At 39.4% G+C, this 26063-nt stretch overlaps 1 protein-coding gene across 1 annotated transcript in view; it reads right to left on the bottom strand.

Moving 5' to 3' along the window:
• CACHD1 (cache domain containing 1) overlaps nt 1-26063 on the bottom strand; it is a 226490-nt gene that overhangs the window by 99954 nt on the left and 100473 nt on the right. Inside the window, exon 3 of the mRNA XM_012442790.3 lies at nt 12215-12363. Within this exon, the coding sequence (XP_012298213.2) occupies nt 12215-12363 (149 nt within the window). The remainder of the gene's footprint in view (nt 1-12214; nt 12364-26063) is intronic.

Below are 26063 nucleotides of genomic sequence, written 5' to 3'. Positions count from 1 at the left end.
CCCATCAAGCTACCAATGACCTTCTTCACAGAACTGGAAAAAACCACCTTAAACTTCATATGGAACCAAAAGAGAGCCTGCATAGCCAAGTCAATTCTAAGCAAAAAGAGCAAAGCAGGAGGCATCACACTACTGGACTTCAAACTATATTACAAGGCTACAGTAATCAAAAACAGCATGGTACTGGTACCAAAACAGAGATATAGACCAATGGAACAGAACAGAGGCCTTGCAGGCAACACAACATATATACAACCATCTGATCTTTGACAAACCTGACAAAAACAAGCAATGAGAAAAGGATTCCCTGTTTAATAAATGGTGTTGGGAAAACTGGCTAGCCATGTGCAGAAAGCAGAAACTGGACCCCTTCCTGACACCTTACACTAAAATTAACTCCAGATGGATTAAAGACTTAAACATAAGACCTAACACCATAAAAACCATAGAAGAAAATCTAGGCAAAACCATTCAGGATATAGGCGTAGGCAAGGACTTCATGACCAAAACACCAAAAGCATTGGCAACAAAAGCCAAAATAGACAAATGGGACCTAATCAAACTCCACAGCTTCTGCATGGCAAAAGAAACAGTCATTAGAGTGAATTGGCAACCAACAGAATGGGAAAAAATTTTTGCAGTCTACCCATCTGACAAAGGGCTGATATCCAGAATCTACAAAGAACTAAAACAGATTTACAAGAACAAAACAAACAAGCCCATTCAAAAGTGGGCGAAGGATATGAACAGATACTTTACAAAAGAAGACATACGTGAGGCCAACAAACATATGAAAAAATGCTCATCATCACTGGTCATTAGAGAAATGCAAATCAAAACTACATTGAGAGATCATCTCACACCAGTTAGAATGGTAATCATTAAAAAATCTGGAGACAACAGATGCTAGAGAGGATGTGGAGAAATAGGAACACTTTTACACTGTTGGTGGGAATGTAAATTAGTTCAACCATTGTGGAAGACAGTGTGGTGATTCCTCAAGGACCTAGAAATAGAAATTCCATTTGACCCAGCAATCCCATTACTGGGTATATAGCCAAAAGATTATAAATCGTTCTACTATAAGGACACATGCACAAGAATGTTCACTGCAGCACAGTTTACAATAGCAAAGACCTGGAACCAACCCAAATGCCCATCGATGATAGACAGGACAGTGAAAATGTGGCACATTTACAACACAGAATATTATGCAGCCATCAAAAATGATGAGTTTGTGTCTTTTGTAGGGACATGGATGAAGCTGGAAACCATCATTCTCAGCAAACTGACACAAGAACAGAAAATCAAACACTGCATGTTCTCACTCATAGGCGGGTGTTGAACAATGAGAACACATCGATACAGGGAGGGGAGCATCACACACTGGGGTCTGTTGGGGGGAAATAGGGGAGGGACAGTGGGGGGTGGGGAGTTGGGGAGAGATAGCATGGGGAGAAATGCCCGATATAGGTGAAGGGGAAGAAGGCAGCAAATCACACTGCCATGTGTGTACCTATGCAACAATCTTGCATGTTCTTCACATGTACCCCAAAACCTAAAATGCAATTAAAAAAAAAAACTACTGCTTACCAAGAGAAATTTGTGTAGCTGACCTAGTGTTTCAAGCCCACCATGGTGTTTCTCTCATCCATTGTGCCAGCTGGGTCTTCCACCTCCCCATCCTCAATTGCTGTATGGATACTTGCTGTTTTCTCGTCTGAAACATTCTTCCCCTAGATCTATCTGTGGAAGTTCCACTCTTCAAGGCCTTGACTACCACGTTTTCACCAAGTTTGAGCATTCAGAGGCCTTTGTTCATAATCTCTTCCTCCTCTAAAAGAAAGTCTTTGGATTTCTTTCATGACATTTGCCACAGACTGCCTTAGCTTACTCTACATGTGTCCTGTGAGCTCCTGAAGGTACATACTGTGTTTTTCATCTTTGTCCATCAGAGAGTATCTAGTACAATGTCTTATATATTAACTGCCTTGAACATGGTACAGACAAGTTGAGTTGAAAAGATATACATGTATGTGTTTGGGAATGTGTATTTTTTAAATTCATCATGCATAAAACAAAATTATTAAGCATAACTGATAAAACTAAATCAATATCAAACAAGTTTCACATCAGAGATTGTAGTAACACTGTTCAGATGAAAACAATGACTATTATGAATAGGCAAAAGAGTCTTTAATAACATTGTTTAATTCTTGCCCAGGAGAGAAGTAGCTTGTTAATTCTGATGGCATCGTAATGACCGAGACTCAAAAACTAAAGACAAAATCAGTTTTGGTACTATAAACTAACTCCTTTGGCAAATATTTATCAGCGACCTGTTTAAACAAGGTATTGGATACAGTTGAATCTGACAGGGTCCCTGAACCAAAGTAACTAAGAAAGATGAGAGAGTACATAAAGAACAAATATGCCTTAGCACCTGATACCGTCACTCTCAGTTACCCAAAATCAACTTCAGCCACCTAGGATTCCTCCCTCTTCCAAAACTCAAGAAGTAGGAGCCAACATCCAAGTCCGCGCCTCCTCTTGCTTTTTGCCTACATAAATGAAATCAGATAGGTCTTCTAGTTGTTACATGATTAAGAAGTGAAATTCCCTTGAAGTTCAGGCCTCATCGTTTTACTCCCTTTCTCAAGAATCTTAAATTAATTCCCTCATTCAAGCAGCCAATTTGTATTGAGTATCTACTATGTGTTGGACTGCAGATACAGAAGCAAGAGAAAGATAAGACATTGTTCTTTACTTCACTTATGGAGCCTAAACTGCACTGAATAAAGTTTAAATTCTCCAGTCCAGCATTTGAGGATCCCTATGATCTAATATTAATCCAACTTCTTAGCTGCCTCTTCCATCGCTTGCTCCATATGTGAGTCCCTCTTCAGTGCCCCTGGTCATTTCTAGGAATGGGGTTTAATTCATATTGAGCTTCCTCTCCTGGAAAGCTCTCCCTCCATATCTCCATATATTCAAATCCTCTTCCTGTTTAAATACCCAGCTGAAATGCTTCTTCCATAAACCATTCTATTCTACAAACCTTTATTTTTTCAAATGAATGGATGAATGCGTGATTTAACCTCTGTAAGTCTTGCTGCATATCATCTTTTATCCCCCCACAAGGTCACTTTCAAAAAGATAAAAACAAACTATCTCATGAAATCCAGAACTGATTAATTTGAGCAGTAGGAAAAGTTACCTATAATGGCAAATGGCTCCAGTTTAAAACACACACACACACACACACACACACACACACATATCTTCTAAGAATTTTGAGGCAAATTAAATTAGTCTTCAAAGTTGGAAGAATCTCTGAAATATAGCTCAAACTGCTAATTCTACAGTTGAGAAAACTGAGGACCAAAGACGTTAAGTGAACGTCCCAAGATTACATGGCAAAATGGCAGAGTGGAGGCCCATGCACTCTTTGTACTATGTGACTCAGGTATAATTTACATTACAACTGAACTTACTGCTTATGATACTTCTTTTGCACCATGGTAGAGACTGAGCTGCAAATAAAATAAAAAGACTTACCTCTTCTTAGAAATGAAAGAAGCTAATGTTTGAGTTCAGTTTAAAAACAAATAATCCTGGCTAACATGGTGAAACCTGTCTCTACTAAAAATGCAAAAAACTAGCTGGGCGTGGTGGCACGTGCCTGTAGTGCCAGCCACTCGGCAGGCTGAGGCAGGAGAATCGCTTGAACCTGGGAGGTGAAGGTTGCAGTGACCTGAGATCATGCCACTGTACTCTAGCCTGGGTAACAGAGCGAGACTCTGTCTCAAAAAACAAACAAAAAACAAAACAAAATCAAAAAACACACAAAAAACACTTCACTTGAAGCTAAGTCCCATAAGAATAGAAATTGTATCCTTTAAATCTACTATAAATTCCTAAAGAGCTAAGTACAGGAATTTCAACATTATGGGTCAGCATGTTAATCACCAAAATTAAAAACAACTCTCTGAGTAAGTTACCTCTGGCTCATATGATCTCAATAATACTTAAAGAACTTGAAATCCTATTATAGAAATGTATACAACATCTAAATCATGCCACAAAATACACAACCAATTTACAGGGAAGAATTACTCAAATGCTGAGATTCCTTTCTAGGCAGCTCAGTTACATGAGCATTAACTGTTTTAAGAGAAGCAGTGCAGGAGAATACAGTAGAAAGTTTTAGAAGTGAGAGTTTAGCCTTCTCCAGTCTAAATCTGAAGTTTAACAAAAACTTAATTTTAATGATAGGTTTGGCAGTACAATTTTGTATTCATTCTAAAGATAAAAGGGATAAAAGGACAGGAGGATAACTTTATATCAACTTGGCTAGGATATGTTACCCAGACAGGTTTGGCCAAACACTATTTTAAATGTTTCCGTGAAGAAAATGTTTTAGATGAGATTAACATTTAAATAGTGGGTTATGTGTAAAGTCAATTATTCTCCATAACGTCAGTAGGCCTCATTAATTGAAGGACTTAGTAGACAGACAGTCCTTAAGCAAGAAGAAATTTCTCTAGCAGACTGCCTTTGAACTCGAACTGCAACTCTTCTTTGGGTCTCCAGTTTGTCAGCCTACCATGTATTTTGGACTTGTACCTCCACAATCCTAAATTCTAACAATAAATATCCATCTCTCTGTATGTACACACACACACACCCCACCCTATTGGTTCTATTTCTCTGGAGACCCATCTAACACCAGGGTTATAGCAGCTGGTGCTATTCATGAGAATTACTACCATCAGGAGCCTGTGTTCTTGCATCCGAACCTATGCTAGTTGCTTTGTCTGCAGCACAACACCCTTAAGAGGCTGAATAAGATGGGACTCCTGAAATCATATAATTCAAGTGGGTGTCAGCTGGAAATGCACTAAATTCATGTTCTTAGAAGATGAGACAAGTCCTATCTGCCTTCCACGGTGACTATATCAATCTCAGTGAAAGCCCCAACTCAAAGACCTCCCTGTAAAATAGCAGGAATCCAATTTGACAATGGTTCCAAGAGTTTCTTCATTTTTGGAATCAGTGACGCTTTTTAAGTCTCCCCTGATGGGTATGAGAGAATTATCTATTCAGTTGAAGTCTTCCAGCTCCGGGTGGCTGGTTTCAGAGAATCTTGGAGAGAAGTTGCTTACTTACTCTAGCTCCATCAGCGCATCATTTGCTCATCAATCCAGACATAGATGACTTAGTGCCAGTTCTTACCATAATTATTCAATTAACTAAACAAGGATAACAGCACTGAACCCCAATTAGACATATAAAAAAAAATCTAAGTTCATCATTCCAGTATTTCCTCCCTAGCTTATCCTCCCCTTTGCCCCTTTCTTTTTAAATAAAGACACCAAAAATTTAAAAAATAAGAATACCAACAGGTAGTAACATCTATAGAAGAAATTGGGGAAATAAATAATCAATTAAGTGATGTGGAAAATAAAATTATTGATTTGTTTATATAAAAGCCAAGGATCAGTAGGGCCTGCTGAATAACCAATAGCTTTACAAGCACACATCAGAACCTCATGTCTGTGGCAAGCTGGGTTTCAGGGATAGCGATTCTTAGTGTTATGCTTAAAGGAGTTATATTCTTTTTTTTTTTTTGAGACGGTGTTTCGCTCTTGTTACCCAGGCTGGAGTGCAATGGCACGATCTCGGCTCACCGCAACCTCCGCCTCCTGGGTTCACGCAATTCTCCTGCCTCAGCCTCCTGAGTAGCTGGGATTACAGGCACGCACCACCATGCCCAGCTAATTTTTTGTATTTTTAGTAGAGACGGAGTTTCACCATGTTGACCAGGATGGTCTTGATCTCTTGACCTCGTGATCCACCTGCCTCGGCCTCCCAAAGTGCTGGGATTACAGGCGTAAGCCACCGCATCCAGCAAGGAGTTATATTCTTTAAAACTTGAGAGAATGAGTATGGACATTAAGTTGGCATAGCACGGAATACACATGAATAAGACATTTTTCTCAAGTCAAATCTATTCACATTGTGTGGTCTTTTAAGATCAGGAATTGCAAATTCACATGCTAAGGTGGGCCAAGCAGGTGATAAAAATCAGGAAAATGGGTTGGATGTAACACATCAGATCAGGAACTCCTGGCAACTGTGGTAACAGGAGACTGCATCCCCTGCTTGAAAGGGGAGCTGCTCTTCATGAAAGCAGACTGTTCACAAGTAGCAGTGTGGATCCAGTATTGCCAAATCTTCTGATTTTCAAGAGAAGACAGATATTTGGGTTTTTAAATTGCTAATCTTTCAAAGTTTAAATGTTGGCAACAGATTTAAAAACTTACAAATTTAAAAACCTTTAAAACACCTGAGGGCCGAAAAAATTCACCTGCAGGCCAGATATAGTCTATGGGTATAACTTTGCATTTGTTCACTCCTTGTGGGAGAGCCCAGGATCTCCTGAGTCCCTAGCAACTAACCTAAAGGAACACAAAGGGAGCTGCCAATTAAATTATATGAATAAATGAGTCCACTCTCAAAACTGTTTTTTAAGTGATACCATTGAAAATGAGTTTGTTTTTGATTAAACTTAGGCTATTTTTTTCCATAGTGAAGAATGCGAATTCTTCAGATCATTCCTTCAACAACAAACCTTGACAGCATACCTAATCACTATGCAGGGTCTTGTGCAGAATAATTAACTTCTAAGGTTCCTGTGCAAGAATGTTAAGAGTTGACTGGTCTGAGAAGGAAAGTATCAAACCCAACTGAAAAATTAATTTTCTGCCACTTTACAGGTTCTCTCAGTTGTCATCATGCTATAGCCTTCAGGGTGTATTGAGCAGAATGCTCTATAATAGAGTTCTTTAAAGCTCCTTTCTCTTCAGAACTGGGCATTTTATTTTTTAAAAATATGTACTTTTAAGCACTAATGAAGAAAACCAAATATGGATTATAAATCATTAACAATGAAAAGTTACGCCTGAGACAAAAAGTAAAAATTAGCCATTAGTTAAAATTACTTATAAAAATATTGTCTAGTTCTAACTAATATTTAATATATTTGGAAAAGAAGCAAGGTCACTAGGCCACAGGCAGTTAAAACATTAGTAACAAACAGCCATCATACCACTGGGTCAGTGCTGAGTTAAAAAAAGAAAATAAAGTTCGTAAGGCCCAGATGACTTAAGAATGAACAAGATACAGAACTAAGACTGGAGGTCTCTTACTTGAGGTCCAATTGCTTGTATTTATTATAAAGATAGTATGAATACATATACATACGGCCAGATATACAGTCCACACGCATAAACAGTTTTAAAGAGGTTGCTTCATACAACTATACTATCTTACAGTTTGGAAGGACTTTAGCAATAATCTTGAGCCCATTTTTCATGAACTTTAGTCACTACTACCTCTCTATCACTTCCAAACACTTGGTCACATTCACTTAATGTTTTTATTTAAAATAATTCAATTTTTATTAGCTACATTTATTTGAAAAAGAAATGTTATTACCATTAGATATTCAATATTCACTGTTGACATAGTGAATATTGAAATAAATACATAATCAAATAAAAAAAAGTCTAAGTACAACCTAAAAACATCTCCCCTATAACAACCATGTGAGGTAGGTACTCTCATTATTCTCATTTCACTGATGAGGAAACTGAGGCTCAGAATAAGTGACTTCCAAAGGTCCACATATGAATACATGAGATTCAAAACCAAATCTCCCCAGTATTAAAAGTTTTTAATCACATCCTTAAACTGCTCCAAAAGACTAGATTTTCCTTTCCTCATGTAACTCCAACATGAAGCCGCTGAGATTCAAATGGAGACTTTTTGGAAGGACTGGAATATAGGAAAGTGTTGGCTGGGTGCAGTGGCTCACGCCTGTAATCTCAACACTTTGGGATGCCAAGGTGGGTGGATCACCTGAGGTCAGGAGTTTGAGACCAGCCTGGCCAACATGGTGAAACCCCATCTCTACTGAAAACACAAAAATTGGCTGGGCATGGTGGTGCAGCCCTGTAATCCCAGCTACTTGGGAGACTGAGGCAAGAGAAGCACTTGAGCCTGGGAGGTGGAGGTTGCAGGTTGCAGGGAACTGAGATGGCACCATTGCACTCTGGCCTGGGTGACAGAGTGAGACTCTATCTCCAAAAAAAAAAAAAAGAAAAGAGAAGAAAGAAAGAAGGAAGGAAAGAAGGAAGGAAGGAAAGAAAGAAAAAAGAAAAAGAAAAGGAAGGGGTGAATAACTGAAATGTGTTCAGCAGGCACCCCAGCCATTAGAATATGCAGATAAAGCACTTTCTGAGGGACTAGAACAGAAGCGGCTAGCTGAGGATTCATACTCTGGTTCACTCCAACATCATTTCCATTTTTAAATTTTCACTAACAAACTGAGGGGCTCCTGTGATTTTAGAAAATGCTTGTGTTCAGCCAATGTCTAGAAAAAAGCATCAGCTCAGAGTTCACTCCCAAAATTCCTCCACACATTTCCCTGAAAGTGGGCTCCATTCAAAGCCAAGTAGATGTAGTATTATAGAAGGTAGTCCTCACAGGCTGCTTCCTATTGCAAAAGATCTCTGTTGTTAGATATCTTTTAAATTTGTCGAAAGAGGTTCCACACCTGTATTGCTTATCTGTACATTCTCTGATTGTTTGGCTTTACCTTCAGAACTGCCTTGGTTTTCCAAGATCCACCCCAAGTAGTTCTGGGCTCATTGCCACCTCTGAAGGAGAAACATTCTCTCCTACTAATCTGCTTACTAGATAAGGTACAGTTAAGGTCTCATGGATGTTCAACTAAACTAAATGAGAAGTTCCTAAGGGGCAGAAACTACAGTTTATGTTTGGTTGTATTAACAAAAAGGTTGACCACTGGGTTTTGCCAAGTTAAATGGCTTCTGTCCCAGACCTGAAGCCTTATCTCAATATATTCAAAATGGAAATCACTGTCTTTACTCCCAAACTTAATGCACACATGTGTGTTCTTGGCTTTTTGGCTAATATCAAGTATAACGTATGCATGTGTGTGTGTATGTATGTATGTATGTATGACCATTCTCACAATTCAGCTTCAATATGACTGCCTCTTACCATCTCATATATATGCATGTGATACAATTTTCATAACTAATCTTCTATTGTTAGAAATTTAGAGTATTTATAATTTTCTCTATTATAAATGGTTCTATATTTTTCTTTACATGTTTATATATTTTTTATGATGTTCTTCCTAATGGACAGATCAAAAGGCATATTTCTAAAGTTTGTAAAAGCATTTCTGATCCAACCTATCTGGTATAGTTCTCTGCTTTGAGGAACCACAATACCTCTCTGCTATGTCACATTTTGCCCTATTAATTATGCTCAATATTTGCCACTCCACCACCCAATAACTTACACATTTCTAGAGAGTAGACACACTCTTATACATTCCTATATTTAAATCAATTCAGATTCCAACAAATAGTATAAAAATTAAATACAATGTCCAGGTGCTGGGCTAAAAAAGGATGAGCTGTAATTCCTGCCCAGAACAGAAGGGGAGGCCGACTCACAACAAGGTCTGATACAGGAAGTTCTATACTATATAGAGCTGTATGGAAATTACTATGGGGACAAAGATTCCAGGAACAAAAGACAATAAGGAAAGAAAAGGCAATTGGAGGCTATGGAGAAAGGGCAAATGTTGAGTTGCTCCTTGAAACATTCATAGAAATTTACCAGGTGGGCCAAGTGATTGGGTAGATTCACCAATAGCAGCCAGCCAATTCAAGTTTCGGGTTTTTTCCCCTATAGAGCACTAGTTCTACCTAGGAATTTATGAAGATCCCCAATCTGCTAAGGCAGGGTTTTTCAACCTTGGCACTACTGACATTTCGGACAAAGTAATTCTTTGTCTTGGGGAGCGGTCCTGTATGTTATAGGATGTTTTGCAGTATCCCCGGACTCTTCTCACTAGATGCCAGGAGCAACCGTTTCCTCCAGCCTTTAAGTTGTGACAGATGAAAATGTGTCTGGACATTGCCACATGTCTTTCCCTAGGAGAAAAATGCATAAATCTAGCTCTAAGAACTTCTCCTTGCCTTACTATCTTTTCTCCCTGTCCTGAAAATGATTTCTTCTTGAGGCCCAAAACCCAACTGGACCCTCATCTTATTTTTAGATAGTGATAAGCTTGTCAAAACATTAAGTTACAGGTGCCCCACTATAAAACATAATCTTTGATTATATTTCATATGGTTTGGTTGTGTCCCCCACCTAAATCTCATCTTGAATTGTAGCTCCTATAATCCCCATGTGTCATGGGAGGGACCCAGTGGGAGGTAATTGAATCACGGGGATGGGTTTTCCTGTGCTGTTCTCATGATAGAAAATATGTTTCATGAGATCTGATGGTTTTATAAAGGGCAGTACACCTGCACATGCTCTTTCCTGTCACCATGTAAGATGTGTCTTTGCTCATCCTTCACCTCCCCCATGATTGTGAGACCTCCCCAGCCATGTGGAACTGTGAGTCCATTAAATCTGTTTTTCTTTATAAATTACCTAGTCTCAAGTATGCCTTTATTAGCAGTGTGAGAAGGAACTAATATCTAACAAACAAAAATTGAAATGTTCACTCTGATATGAAGGTATACAAATATTTAATATTATAGCTAATACTGTTTAGAACATTTCAGTTTACAAAATATTTTCACATTTGACTTTACTGAATGTTTACAACATCCTGGAATATTAGTTATTGTTCCCATTCCAGAAATAAAGACAGGGTTGCTCAAAGACATCAAATATCCAAAGACCATGTGGGTACTGAGTATCTAACAGTCTCATTCCAAACTATGTATGCTTTCCATTTAGCTTACAGAACAATTAGTATGAGTTTCTTCAGGCCATAGACAGTGTAAGCCAAACAAGGTCTCATCTTAACATCATATAAATAGAGAAATAAAATGACTTGAAGATGCCCTGCTACCTACAAGCCCAGCAAGAAACCATAAGTAAAAACTTGCTTAGGCCGGGCGCGGTGGCTCACGCCTGTAATCCCAGCACTTTGGGAGGCCGAGGTGGGTGGATCACGAGGTCAAGAGATCGAGACCATCCTGGTCAACATGGTGAAACCCCGTCTCTACTAAAAATACAAAAAATTAGCTGGGCATGGTGGCGTGTGCCTGTAATCCCAGCTACTCGGGAGGCTGAGGCAGGAGAATTGCCTGAACCCAGGAGGCGGAGGTTGCGGTGAGCCGAGATCGCGCCATTGCACTCCAGCCTGGGTAAGAAGAGCGAAACTCTGTCTCAAAAAAAAAAAAACAAAAAAAAAAAACTTGCTTATGGAAACAAAGCATCATTTAACCACAGAAAAATGTTATATCCATTCTTTGCCTAGCCACAAGAGTACTTGTTATGCAAAAAAAGAAATAATACTAATTAACATTTACACTCATATTTTAAAACATATTAACATCTTTTATTTATTCTAAGTAGCACTAGAAAGTTAGTATAAGATTATTTTCCACATTGGTAGAAAACTGAGCATAAAAATAAACATTAAGTAACTTGATGAAGGACACACAGCTAATTCAAGCCCAAGTCAAACTTAAAACTACGCTCTTTGCACCTCTAGGTAAGTGTTCCTTCCACTACAATTTTCAGCATCCCATAGCCCTATATGCCTCCAGATATAAATATCACTACGTCAATAAATAAAAATATCCTCAACCATGCAGATACAAATCTTTTCAATACAATCTGAAACCACATTTGCCATAGGAGTTTTAAAGATAGTATCTACTAAGGTAGTGGGATTTTTTTTGGTTACTCTTTTAAAGACAAAAGGCACTCCCTTAAATTAAGCAAGTGACATGGCTTAATAGTTGACTCAGGACAAAGCATTTCCAATTTTCAATTTTCTACGTTTAGATTCTGTACTCAAATATTAATAGTTGATACTATTTATTTCAACCTGAATTTCAACCTGAATTTCATCAGCACCAAAAGGTGAGTAGGGAGGGTTTAGGAATTTCCTGGCTAGAGAACACTGAATCACATTTCTTTAAAAATTACTTGTCTAAAGATAAAGGGCTTATCTTAACAAATGGGAAATGACTTGAGTTACACAATTTGCAATAAACAAACACAGGTATTTTTAAAATGAAATGAAAAGTAAAAGCAATTCCGTTTCTGGTTTATACAACAACAAAAAGTTTTAAAGTCTTACTCCATCATGGAAGGTGGGATAGTACAGCAGTCTTGAATTGCAGTTAGGGGAGAGGTCAGGTGAGCTGTGTAGGATGCTTCTACAACTTGCTTGTTTCGATTGACCACATCCAAGTAACGGTTGAACTTCTCTCGGATTTTTTTGGCTAGCTGTGGGATGACAGTGAGCAAAATAAATTGAAAGTTCAAGACAATAACCCATTGTATTTTTTTCCTAATAAACTAATTAATAAAATGTGTCACAACCTGCATATATTAAAATTCAAATAAAACAACACACACCCACGTTATATTCCACTGTGTGGGTTGAGATAAAAATTGCACAATGCCTAGAAGTCACAGAAGGATACTCAGACAACGGTAAAATTGTATCTTCTTATAACAGATGATAGCATATTAAATAGAACAATACCTATCCATAAAATACCTTGCTGGAAAAAGGAAAACAAAGACTGTTGACGTTATTATTGTCAGTGTGACTGTGGGCATTGCATGTTACAGAGCAGTAACAACTCGGACAAAAGAGAAGAGACATTATCTGTTACTTGTGGTTCTGGAGTCACCGTTTTTCAAGGGGGTAATACAAGAAAGAAAGAAAAAAACATTCAGTACCTCCTACTACACAGCCCCAGGGGACACCATTCTCAGTCTTCCATGTGAATGGCAATTCCCTGGAGTTGTACAATCCATATAAAATGAAATGTACAGTTAGAAATATACTTGTGTTTGGTTTGTTACACCTTTAAGATGGACAAATGTCTTTTTTAACTGCTGTAAACAGAACACTTCATCATGATTTACTTCCATGTGGGAATAATAAAAGCAAATTGGTGAGCATACTGCTTTTTCCTCCATTGTTCCCATCAAATACCACGGCTTCATCATAGATCTCCAAGGAAAACCGTGTTGTTTTTTTCCTCCCCTTAAACAAAATGTTACCCAAATGAAATGACTGATAGAATTATAGCTAATTGGTTTTGTAGTGCTATTCATTATCAACTCACTGGAGGAAAACTAATCATCTCCTTTGGGTCATGTGTCTCACACAATCCAATAGCTTCCAGGCTGAGAGCATGGAGTCAAATCTAAATATCTTCATTTGTTATATTCAAGCCAATTTTAAATGTTGATTTTGTTTCAGGGATATTCTATAGCTTTCAGGGCCTCAATTAAATAACTGAGGGTCTCAGCCTTGCTAGAAATTACATAAACTATAAAGTTTAGAAAAACTTCCAGACATAACAAAGGGATATGAGTATAATGTTTAATTGGATAACGGGTTGTCCAAGTTCATTTTATTATTTTCAAAGGAGGAGTTGTGTGTCTTGAAAATTTATAAGACAACTCACAATGCTTCCTGACCTAGACTTCGTACTATTAAAATAAAGTAGGTTTTCCTCATTGAGGTCATTGCATTAAAACATATAAACCCAGATTAATTTAGACGACTGGTGGCTTTGCCACTCTCAGGGGACATTTGGAGAAAATTTTGATTGTTACAACTTGGTGTAGAATGCTACAAAGTAGATAATAGGTAGAGGCCAGGGATTCTCCTAAACATCCTGCAATGCACAGGACAGCATCCCGAAACCAAGAATTATCTGGCTCAAATGTCACCAATGGCCCAGATGAGAAACCTCAAAATCTCGATTGATTGCTTTTTTTAACAGGTGCTGGAAAAAAATTTTTTAAACAAAAAATTCACATTTTATTAAGGATATTAATATAACCCTTTCAGGGCCTCTAAAAATCTTTAACAATATCCTCTGATTGCAGTCAAATAATTATTAACCAGACGTTTTATTTAAGGGCTATTTTTGGGTATGAATTCTGACCAATTTATTTTTTCTTTTCAACTTTTATTTTAGGTTCAGGGGGTACATAAGCACGTTTTTTACATGGATAAATTGTGTGTTACTAGGGTTTGGTGTACAAATGATTCTGTCATGCAGCAAAACTTGTTCTTCTATTTGAATTCTCCACCCATCCAAAATGATACCTTAACAGGGGGAAAAAAATCTAGTACATTTCAACAATTGCAAATTTTTTCATTCTTTGTTTTTCCTTCCCCAAAGTAATATAAAACAGGACATCCCATGTGGCCCAAATATGAAGAGAGGACTATTCACTCATTATCAGAAGTGTTAACGTGGTTTTTAAACAGCAGCTTAACACACATTACATTTAATGCTGTTATCTTTTTTAACATTTGGCTATTTCATGAGACTACATGCACTGTAAGGACATAAAGTCTCGTAAGATAGGCAGATGTTAAAAGACGACATACGATATATGTTTTTGTTCACCATAGTATCTTCAGGCTCCAGCACATTGCCTGGCATTGCAGGCATAGAACAATATTTAATGAAGTGATAAAGATTTTTAACATTCACTCCTGAGAGTCATCAACCCTATCTTCTGTTCTAATAACAAACTCTTTTAAAACATATTTATTTTTAAAATATACAACCATATGTATTTCTGGAAGTTCCATCAGGAAACAAGTTATAGCTTTTCTTTGTAGATCTTGACTTCTGATAAAGTAAATATCATTAATTTCCCACCTAGGAGTATTAAGAGTGTATAGTCCTTTATTGCCCTTGGAAATAAATTTTGTGTAACATAATGAAGATATAATTAAAAGAACTAAATTTTGAAATATCTTCACAAATTCACTTTAAAATAAAAACAAAATTTGTAATCATATATCCTCTTTCATACACACTCTTTTTTTTTTTTTTTTTTTTTTTTTTTTTTTGAGACAGAGTTTCGCTCTTGATACCCAGGCTGGAGTGCAATGGCGCGATCTCGGCTCACCGCAACCTCCGCCTCCTGGGTTCAGGCAATTCTCCTGCCTCAGCCTCCTGAGTAGCTGGGATTACAGGCACGCGCCACCATGCCCAGCTAATTTTTTTTGTATTAGTAGAGACGGGGTTTCACCATGTTGACCAGGATGGTCTCGATCTCCTGACCTCGTGATCCACCCGCCTCGGCCTCCCCACACTCTTAATATTTAACTGCACTTGAGAAATGCCCAAGGGTTTCTTCTACACATTTGGAGGATTCTAACTTTAAAGAGTCAGATTTAGCTAACTTCAGATATTATAATCTGGTCCACTGCCTGTTTCTATATAGGCCATGAGCTAACAATGATTCTTACACTTCTAAATTTTTTTTAAGAAGAATATTTTTAATATTTAATAAGAAATTCTAATTTTACTGTTAATATTTATTGGAACACAGTCATTTGTTTACATATTGTTTGTGGCTGCTTTCATTTTACAATGGCAGGTTGAGTAGCTGGAAGAGTCTGTATGGCCTGCTTTGCTATAGGTAGAAGTCAGGGGCCCTAATTTATCCCCAAATGAAACCATAATCCCAGTGTGGTGCCATAATCCCAGTGTGGTAGTTTTACTGAAATTTGCTGCAAATTCTTTAATAGGTCTTTCCCTTTGGCAGGTGGGGTCTATATTTCCCCCCATCACCACTGCTTAAATCTAGGTAGGCTTATGATGGCTTGCTTCTACTAGTGGAGTACAGAGAAAGTGATACTACGTGACTTCTAAAGCTAGTCATAAAAGGACATGCTTCTCTCTTGGAATGCTTACTCTAGGTAGCTCTCAGCTATGAAGCTGTAAGAAGTCCAAGACACATGGAGAGGGCATAGTCAGTGCTTAGTTGGCAGCTCCTTAGCTTAGCATGTCTTTCAAGTCATCCCAGCCCAAGTTTGTGGCATGAACCAAAAAACTTCCAGATAATTTCAGCCCCCCACAGTAGCCCCTTGATGAAGTCATGGACATCATGAAGCAGAGATAAGCCATCTTTACTGTGCCTTGTCAAAACCCTGACCCACAGAATTTGTAAGCATGCTTGTTTATGCCACTAAGTGTTGGGTGGTTTGGGGTGTTGTCTGCAACAACAGGAAACTGGAAAACGCAGGATCGGCTGAATTCCATCCTAGGATATGCGTATTGAAGCTAAGTGAAACAAAGCTCCTAAATGTAGGCACTGCATCTAAATTATCAAGATTGTACCCTGTAGGTTTCAAACCTGTTGCAAGAGATTTCAGCATTCTTCAGAAAATTTTAACAGTTACCAGGACCTTACAGTGTGGGTCTCCTTATTTTATATCAATGAATTAAGTGACGAGCCCAAAGCCACAAAATAAGGGAAAGAGCCATTCACTTACACAAATTCAAAATCCATGTGCTCACTCACTGGCTGTGGTGCCTCAGACAAACCAAACCTAAAAGAAGTTGCAATGGTGGCTTGAAATATTAAAATACGACAAATCACACAGGCTGAGAATTCCTGTTAACGTAATCAGACAAGGCAAAAAGCAGAGTGTTAAAAGGTCCTCAGCTCTGGGCTGGCTGTGGAACTGAATTCTCCTTCGGGTTGCAGGGTGACCGGTTGATGGGAGAGGGGCCCTGGTAGAGGTGTGTTTTACTGGGGATTGGGGTAGACTGTCTACCTTTGCCTTCCTGGTTAGGGTGGCCCTTTAGCTGCATTCTTCATCAGTAAAGACAGTAAGCACCAAGAATTCAAAATCCAGATACATATGGTACTTAACAAAAAGTGTCAAATGCATGTTCTGTCTACTTGGATTCACAGCTGCCAGTCAGAAATTCCCCTATCTTTCATGTAGTGACACCCTATCTTGCCTTACTAAGAAAAGTAAAAATGCCAACATCTGCTGAGTGCCAACTACGTACAAGTCACAATTTTATGCATCTCACATGCATACATCAACTTAGTCCTTTGAAGGATCCTATTAGGTGCACACTTCCATTTTCCAGAAGTAGACACTAAGGAGTAAGTAATTTGCTCAAAGTTACAAAGCTAGTAAGTGGCATGGCTGGAATTCAAACTCTTATTCTGACTTCAGAGCTCAAGCCCTCAACCTTTATGCAACATTGCTTCTCTTTGCAATATAGAGATCAACCCTCTCCCCACATTTCTTTTCAAATCAGTTTTAACAAATGCTGTGAAATGCTTGACAGGATACCATAAGCTATGCACAGTCTCATTACTTTATAATAAAAATTAGATTTTTTAAAATTAATATGATTTCTAATAACATTCTTCAAAATTCCTATGAAAATCAAGTACTTGGAAGAAGTTGCGAATTGTTAAATTTTACCACCAATATAAAAAAGGGCCAGGCACATTGGCTCACGCCTGTAATCCCAACACTTTGGGAGGCTGAGGCAGGGGATCACTTAAGCCCAGGAGTTGGAGACCAGCCTGGGTAACATAGTGGGACACTTCCTCTTAAAAAAAAAAATACAAAAAATTAGCCAGGAATATTGGTGTGACCCTGTAGTTCCAGCTATCCAGGGGGCTGAGGTGAGAGGATCATCTGAGCCTGGGAGGTTGAGGCTGCAGTGAGCCATGATTGTGCCACTGCACTCCACCCTGTGATACCCTGTCCCCACCTTCCGAGAAAGGGAGTGGGGAGGATATGACCACATTTATTATAAAGAATACCTCCTACCAAAAAAAACCCCACCAAACCGATGCCTACCTAATATTACCTGAGTACTGTGGAATAAATTACATTCAACTATTTTAAATTGTTCAAATTATCCAAGGGGGTTTAGTTGCTTTGTTAGTAACCTGGCAAGAGAACAGAGTGATTGTATTGTTCCTTTTCTTCAGAATTCAGTATTTTCCTAAAGAATTTCACCTTACTTATCTACCATCATAGGATAGTAAAAGAACATTGTGATTCCCAGTTTATAAGTGAAGAAACTGAGGCATCCGGAGCTTAAATGTCTCTTGACTACCAGGGGGTGCTCTTGCCTCCCTCCACCTCACTGCCTGACATGAGCTCCCTGTGTCCTTCTGACGAGGAATGTGATAGTGACACACTATAGAAACCCCATCTCATGCTCCACTATTGCAATTTTTTTTTCCTCCCTCTAAAAACAATCTCTTTTAGCATGCCAACCAAACCCAGGTTACTTGGCAAGCATAACGAAATCTCAGAGTAAAGATAGCCCACAGAGAGGTTAATCCTGAATGTATCCAATAAACTGAAGAGGACCGACTGACCAATGTAGAACCTTCCAAGACACCAGACAGATTCTGGGTCTGTATCCTGCCATGATCCCTGCAGACAGAAGAAAACAAAGACATTCTCAACAGAAAGCTACAGGTGGACCCACAATCCTCCTCAGTGTAATTAAAAACATTTTTCTTTCCACAGCTCAGCTTTCATCTTTTATCCTTCTTTATCCTTTCCCCTTCATCCCCTAAGGGGTTCCTGAATGCTGATGAGACAACAGGACTAAAACCATCTTGTCATCTTTTGGGTCAATTCTCAGGCTAGCCAACATCCAGCCATGGGTCAAATGATCAGTAGGTAACGCGCGGTCCCCATGGGAACGGATTCTAATTTGTCATCATCTCCAGTGACAACGTTTCATCACAACATCAATGAATTTCTTTCTTGCTGAATTTCTTTTCCCTTAATTTTCCCATAGACATTTCTGTCATTTGCATACATCCCCAGAGCCCTTTTTTAAAAGCTCTTTTTACCTTAGCTTTACACTTCAGAAGATTGGGGGTGGGGTGGGCACATGGTTAGGAAAAGGTAAAAGAAAACAAAACCGCAAAGGCATACTGCTCACTTTATTTATGTCTGCTTCCTAAAAGGAAGGGCCGGAAGGAGTTTTGAATATTAGGGAAAGCTTTATTTAAAATACATAACAATGAAGCTGACAGGCACAGACAGGAAATGTACCCTAGGGACTGAAGATTCATAGCAAAATTCCTATTGAATGTAGAAGAGTTTAACATTGGATATTCAAAAACCTTTGTGCCATGATAAGAATTTAATAGTTGATCCTTCTTTCCTTCAACTCTAGCCTTATTACTCAAGAATAAACCTTGCACTTTGTTTGCTAGTAAGTTTCAGGGTTTAGATATTTGAATGTATGTGACATAAAAATAATTTTAAGCAGGGCCGGGTGCGGTGGCTCACGCCTGTAATCCCAGCAGTTTGGGAGGCCGAGGCGGGTGGATCATGAGGTCAAGAGATCGAGGCCATCCTGGTCAACAAGGTGAAACCCATCTCTACTAAAAATACAAAAATTAGCTGGGCATGGTGGTGCGCGCCTGTAATCCCAGCTACTCAGGAGGCTGAGGCAGGAGAATTGCCTGAACCCAGGAGGCGGAGGTTGCGGTGAGCCGAGATCGCGCCATTGCACTCCAGCCTGGGTAACAAGAGCGAAACTCTGTCTCAAAAAAAAAATAATAATAAATAAAAATAAATAAATAAAAATAATTTTAAGCACAAATATTTAACGACTCTGAACATAACACCACTACATTCCAAAGTTCTTCATAGAAAATATTCTCATTGTTTCATGTTGCACCTCATATACAGGATATAAGAAATGCTCCAAATCTCTGCTATTCTGTCTATTAGTAATAGTCGTAATGGTTCAGACAGACAGAGCTCTCTCACTTATTAGCTGGGAATTTGGCAAATTCCTTAACTTCCCTTAGCATCAGTTCCTCACGAGTAAAACAGAAATAATATACCTTAAAGCACTTATTGTGATGTTCAAATGAAACACAGTGAATGTACTAAGACTAGGACAAATACAAGGGATTATTTTGACTGTCACAGTGGACAGTCTCTGGCCTACAAATGTAGTCATAACTGGGGAAATACTGTGGGGGCTAAATTTTCTAACAACGGAGCTGGAAATAAAGGGATAAATCTATAAGTAATAAGCTGAATGTTAACTAACCATTTTATTCATTTAATTCATCCACATGGTTAATTCTAAATGGGAAATCCAGCACAAGGTCTTGTGGGGGAAAACATTTTTTCTTAGATTAAAAGCAAAATGGCACAGAGGGCTGGAGTCCAAGAGCAGTTTCAGTTAAATTCAGCTCTGTCATTTACTAGCTAAAGGAGACAAGGCAAATTATTTCTCTAAGCCTCAACTTAATCATCTCTAAATTGAATTAATAATAAATAGCTGCTTTGTGATGTTGTTTGCAAACTAAGTGGGATAAAGTTTGTAAAGTATTTAGCAGAGTGTCTAATATATTATAAGTGCCAAATAAACAGTAGTGGCTGTTTATTATTATTGTAGTGGTTATTATTGTTTGAGGAACTTAACAACTGGCTAGGTACTCAGAATGGAGAATCCAAAGAACATTCTCTGTACTTGGATAAGGTGAGTAGTCAACACAGTCAGGGTGGATGTGTCAGCAGTAGGTATGACCTTACTACAGCTGTCAGTGACTCTTGTAAAGCACTGGGCCATACAGGATAGGTAATGACAGTCTTGGGCAGCTCAGACTTTTTCTGGGATCTTCTTTTAAGAATCTAATAATGACTTTACTCTTGTGTTGTTGTATTTTACCATTTTCAAAGCATTTTTACCTGAATTGTCTTATTTGTGCCTTATAACAACCCTGGGAACTAGGCAGAGCAGATAGTCTCTCTGTCCCAGTTTTACAATCAAGGAAATCGAGGCTCAGTGGTTTGCCCAAGCTCATGCTGGGTAAAGGTAGAAAACAAAAAGACCATTTCTTCTAATCCCTAGCTCAATTCTTTCTCCTAACAACCTCCCTCAAATTGAAGAAAAATGTGAACTCTCCCAGATCAAATTATCTAAATTCTACTAATTCCTTCTGGTTCCAGCCCAATTTCAACCTCTTTGAAGCCTTCTCAGTCCTTCTTTTCCAAAATTTCCTAGGACTCACCATTTGTTCCACTCACTTTCTGCTTCACACTGTTCTTGTTTTTTCCTCATTTGAAGACCCCGTTTTTCCCAACAAACCAATTAACAAGACAATAATTAGAACTAATTGATTACTGACTATGTTTAGGGCACTGTGTGACATGTGACTTTACCTGATGCCTTTTAATCTTCACAGCAGCCCTTGGTAATCACCCTATGCTATTTTTAACAGATGATTCCAATGGATTAACTTGCCCAAGGTCACCCAGCTAATAAACAGAATAATTAGATCAAATTCATCCTCTTGAACCACTGCACTATGCATTTTTATTTGTTGCTTAGCATGTAGACGAGACTTAAAGATGTTAATGCCACATGCCCCCACACAATATACCATTATTGGCATATTGGAAAAATCTTCCTCTGAATCTAGACAAAGGCAGATAATCTATGACTATATCTGGTTCAAGCCAATCAGAAACTTCAGGCCTGTCTAGTTCCCTATCTTGACCTGCTTCCTAGGTAATATCAGCTGCTCTAAAGCAAGTCTTGCTGTCTTAGCTCCAGTTACTCTACAAATATGATAGAGTCGCTTAAACAACAAATATTTATTTCTCATAGTTTTGTAAAGTGGGAAGTCCAAGATTAAGATGCCAGCAGACTCAGTATGTGGTGAGGGCCCTCCTTCCTAGCTTGCAGATAGTGACCTTCTTGTATCCATACACGGCAAACAGAGTGTCTGTCTCTTCTTTTTTTTTTTTTTTTTTTTGAGACGGGGTCTCACTCTGTTGCCAGGCTGGAGTGCGGTGGCACAATCTTGGCTCACTTCAACCTCTGCCTCCCAAGTTCAAGCCATTCCCCTGCCTCAGCCTCCCAAGTAGCTGGAACTACAAGCACATACCACCATGCCCGGCTAGTTTTTTTGTATTTTAGTAGAGACAGGATTTCACCACCTGGCCAGAATGGCCAGGATTTCACCATGTTGGCCAGAAGGGTTTCGATCTCCTGACCTTGTGATCCACCCCCTCAGCCTCCCAAAGTGGTGGGATCACAGGCGTGAGCCACCGCGCCCAGCCTCTTCCTCTTCTTATACAGAGTACTCTGGTGTTTCTGTCTCTTCTTACAAAAGCTTAAATCCCATCATGGAGGCTATACCCTGATCACCTCATCTAACCCAAAAAACCTCCCAAAGGCCCCACCTCCAAATACCTAGGTACTTGGAAAATCCAAAGAACATTCTCTGTACTTGGATAAGGGTGAGTAGTCAACACAGTCAGGGTGGATGTGTCAGCAGTAGGTTATGACCTTACTACAGCTGTCAGTGACTCTTCTAAAGCACTGGGTCATACAGGATAGGTAATTACAGTCTTGGGCAGCTCACTGGGGGTTAGGACTTCAGCATATGAATTTGGGGAAGACACAAACATTCAGTCCATACTTGCCTCCAAAAGAGCACCTGTTTAGAAAGGTATACTGATGGACATTGGCCACTGTCATGATAAGACTGCTCATCACCACTAGTTTGGGCCTCATAAAATTACTCAGTAGGACAGAGCTTGGACATGTCAGGCAATGATGCAGGACAAGAAAGATGAAGACCTGGAGATGCAATAGGGTCAGTCTGAATTTCCACTGGCCCACAGAGACTTCAGGGTAGTCTGACAGATGTGAGAGAATAGCCCATCCAACAGAGAAGCAGGGCAGCTGCTGACAGACGATCTGCAGGTGGACCAGAAGATTTATGTGCAAGGCTGTCTGGGCTCCGGGGTCACATACCCTGATCCTGTGAGAAATGGGGCCTCTGTGCTGAGCTGGGAGGAGTACAATGGAAAAAACAGAAGGCAAGTGCTGACATGCCAGAGAACTCAGGGAGGCTGAGCCCTGGGAAACAGTTGAGACCAGCAGCTTTTTTCATCCAAAATCAAAGTTTGCTTTAAAGGTTATAATGGGGTTGGTTTGGGTAGCAGTTTGTGTTGGGAATTCCAGGAGAGTCACTGCAGTACACACCCAAGCCTCCCAAAAGCCAAGGTTATCAACTCAAGGGCTCAATGGACTCTTGCCCCATTTTTCACCTCACTCTACCCTTAACAACCAGATCATAACAAAAGAAACAAAAGGAAATGCAGGCTTCAGCCGTCTTCTCCTCACTTCACTCTGTAACAGGAGCCCCTGAGATTCTTTTTACATCTGAAATAAGCCCAGGCCTGGAAAGTTTACCATCTATTCCTTCACAAGGAAAAAGAAGTTCAACCTATTCTTGACCTTAGAAAAATAATCGAGAAGCTGAGAATTGGGAAGAGGAGATAGCAGGAGCCACAGAATAATCACTAACATTTTATGTCACAACTTTTGACCTAACTTTGTGTATAATATTAATTACAAGGAAAGGGGAAAAATACTATGAGTTCGTAAACTTGGGGATTCTCTGGTGGCCTGTGAAAGACACCCTCAACTGTGGAAAAGAAAAATAAACCCGGTCTCTTACCACATTAAACTCTTACTTGGAGAACAAATATCTGTGCATAACTTAACAAACTCTAAGTGTAACATAGACGCATTTCAAATAAAAGGGAGGCCACCAGAGAATGGAGATGGATAGGTGGGAAGGGCTCTGGGAGCCTGAAATTTCAGAGCCTAGACTCCTCTTCTCCAGACCCAATGCAAATAGTATCTTGCCACAAACCAACCTTGTGACCTGGGCCAGAGCCTGGCACACGATGCAGACACTCAGGAAAACATTTCCTGCATAAATGAAGGACGAAACCTGACCTAGCCTCCAGTGAGAGGATAACCGACCACAGCATTTTAGGGTTCCTCAAGGGCCCCTTTGAGAGTATGTCGATCAAACACTTGCCAGCAGCAAGTGTCAATTAGCTCAGCAATGGAGTGGAAAGACGACACTGGCAAGGAAACAAGGATCTTTTACCACTAAGCACTTCCTTACCCTCACACTGGCCAAGTACTTACTAAATCCAAGTCCTGGGATGACAATCTTGAGACACAATGACCTTCTCTAAAATTTTTAAAAATCTAGATGTTTCTATTTCCCCATTTTAAAATAATATTAGTTTGCCTTTCCAATGAAATATAGTATTGTGCCATTTCAGGATTTCATTGATACTATGAGCTCAATTACAGTAATTGCAAGGTCTCTCCCTCCTAGTGCCCCATTAAAAAAGATGATTTCAAGACAGAGCCTCATGAGTAGTGCAGTTCTATATTTGGAGTAATAAATTTGCACAAAGTAGATTCTCTTTAAAACTAAGGAGAGAAAAATAGTATAAAAGGAAGCATCTTATGAATGTTTGGCTTCTTCAACTGTTAAAGACTGGCCTTGAGTATCCATATTACCTGGGTCTTGAGTATGACGTGGCATTAGGAGGCAGGAGCACTTTCTCTCCTGGTCTTTACCTTTGAACAAGGAAGACAGTTGTAATATGCTAATATCACCCAATAGAGAAAAGGCCTTTCTAGGCTTCAGTTTCAAGAAACTTTAGCAGTGGCAAAGCAACTCCCAAGATGTTGGGGCCTTTACCATGCAGGCATATAGCTACAAGTGCTGATCCAGAAGTACAAGTTTTTTTAAAAAATATCATTAGGGGGGCCGGGTGCGGTGGCTCAAGCCTGTAATCCCAGCACTTTGGGAGGCCGAGGCGGGTGGATCACGAGGTCAAGAGATCGAGACCATCTTGGTCAACATGGTGAAACCCCGTCTCTACTAATACAAAAAAAAAATTAGCTGGGCACGGTGGCGCGTGCCTGTAATCCCAGCTACTCAGGAGGCTGAGGCAGGAGAATTGCCTGAACCCAGGAGGCGGAGGTTGCGGTGAGCCGAGATCGCGCCATTGCGCTCCAGCCTGGGTATCAAGAGCGAAACTCCGTCTCAAAAAAAAAAAAAAAAATCATTAGGAAAAAACTGTTTCAAGCCAACAACAACAGCACCATCACCCCCACCTCTCCCACAACTTAGATGAGGTGCAAATGTTGGGGGTTGCTGGGGAGTAAGTTGCCTGCTATTAAGACTTGCTAGAAACAACAAAATGTTTCCCGTATGGGTGCCCTGCCAGAGGAATGAGGATATTTGCCCGAACCACAACAATTTTATTATATCCTTCTCTGAACTATTCTGTGTGTTCTCCTGCCAAGCTGCATCTAATATCACTCTCTAAGTCACAGTTGGATTTAGGAAGGTCTTCTCATCCCCGATCTGATGACAGGGCGAACTGCAAACAGAAGAATTGGGGCATGCCTGCTCTTAGGATTCACTGCTAACACCTTTCTTTAGAGGTTGGTGCCATGGTAGGCCTGACATGTGTGTCAGCAGATGTGACAGTGACACTTCCTGATGATGCTGCAGCATGTAAAAGGACTAAACTAATGGCTGCTAAAGTAACACCCAGTGTGAATGCCCATGAACAGCTATTCCAACACGATCCCTACCTGCCCAGTCTTTTAATATCAAAATAAAGCTCTAGTTCTTGGAAGGTTTCCAATTTTACCATGCCACATGTTATTTCAGGGGTCCAGATTTTCAAAGCATTTACCCAATTCAGGGGATCCTGATAAGAGCAGCAATTAATTCCTTCACATCATTACCAAAGTATTTCCTATTGCACCATGGGATATGTTAGGGACGGGTGGTCCCTGTTCTTAAGTTGCTCGCCAGGTTTTAAAATATGTTCTCAGATGAGTTTTTGTTTACTCATTCTGCCAGCACAGATAATTTGAGGTTATTTTATTTTTTGGTGGGAGCAGTGGTTTTAGGTGGAGGATGGAGTCAGGTAGGGCTAGGGTAGGGAGACAGTTAGAGAAGTCTTGGCTACTACCTTACCAGCATTTCCAAATACTATTCAAACTTGAGATATTGGAAATGCATGTAAAATGGGCTTACTTGTTTCCATTTTTAGTGGAATGTTCATTTCTCATGATACAGGTTTCCTGGCCTTTAGAATGAGGACTTGGACTCAGCCTATTCCCTTTTAGTTAAATGAAGTTTGTCTATTTGAGTAAAAAGCCCAGACCCATATTTTTTTCAAGAGTCTGCTTCACTAAAAGAAGGCATCTGCACACACATGGACTCCAGAGCTATGTGAAAAAATGACTTTTATGAAACTAAACTAATGGCTGCTTACATAATACCCA

This window comes from Aotus nancymaae, unplaced genomic scaffold (assembly GCF_030222135.1).
Source record: "Aotus nancymaae isolate 86718 unplaced genomic scaffold, 86718_ANA_hifiasm-v0.15.2.pri h1tg000007l, whole genome shotgun sequence".
In the NCBI taxonomy this organism is placed as follows: Eukaryota; Metazoa; Chordata; class Mammalia; order Primates; family Aotidae; genus Aotus; species Aotus nancymaae.
The sequence above is the reverse complement of the archived record's forward strand: the minus strand, read 5'-3'. Positions and strand labels throughout refer to the sequence as shown.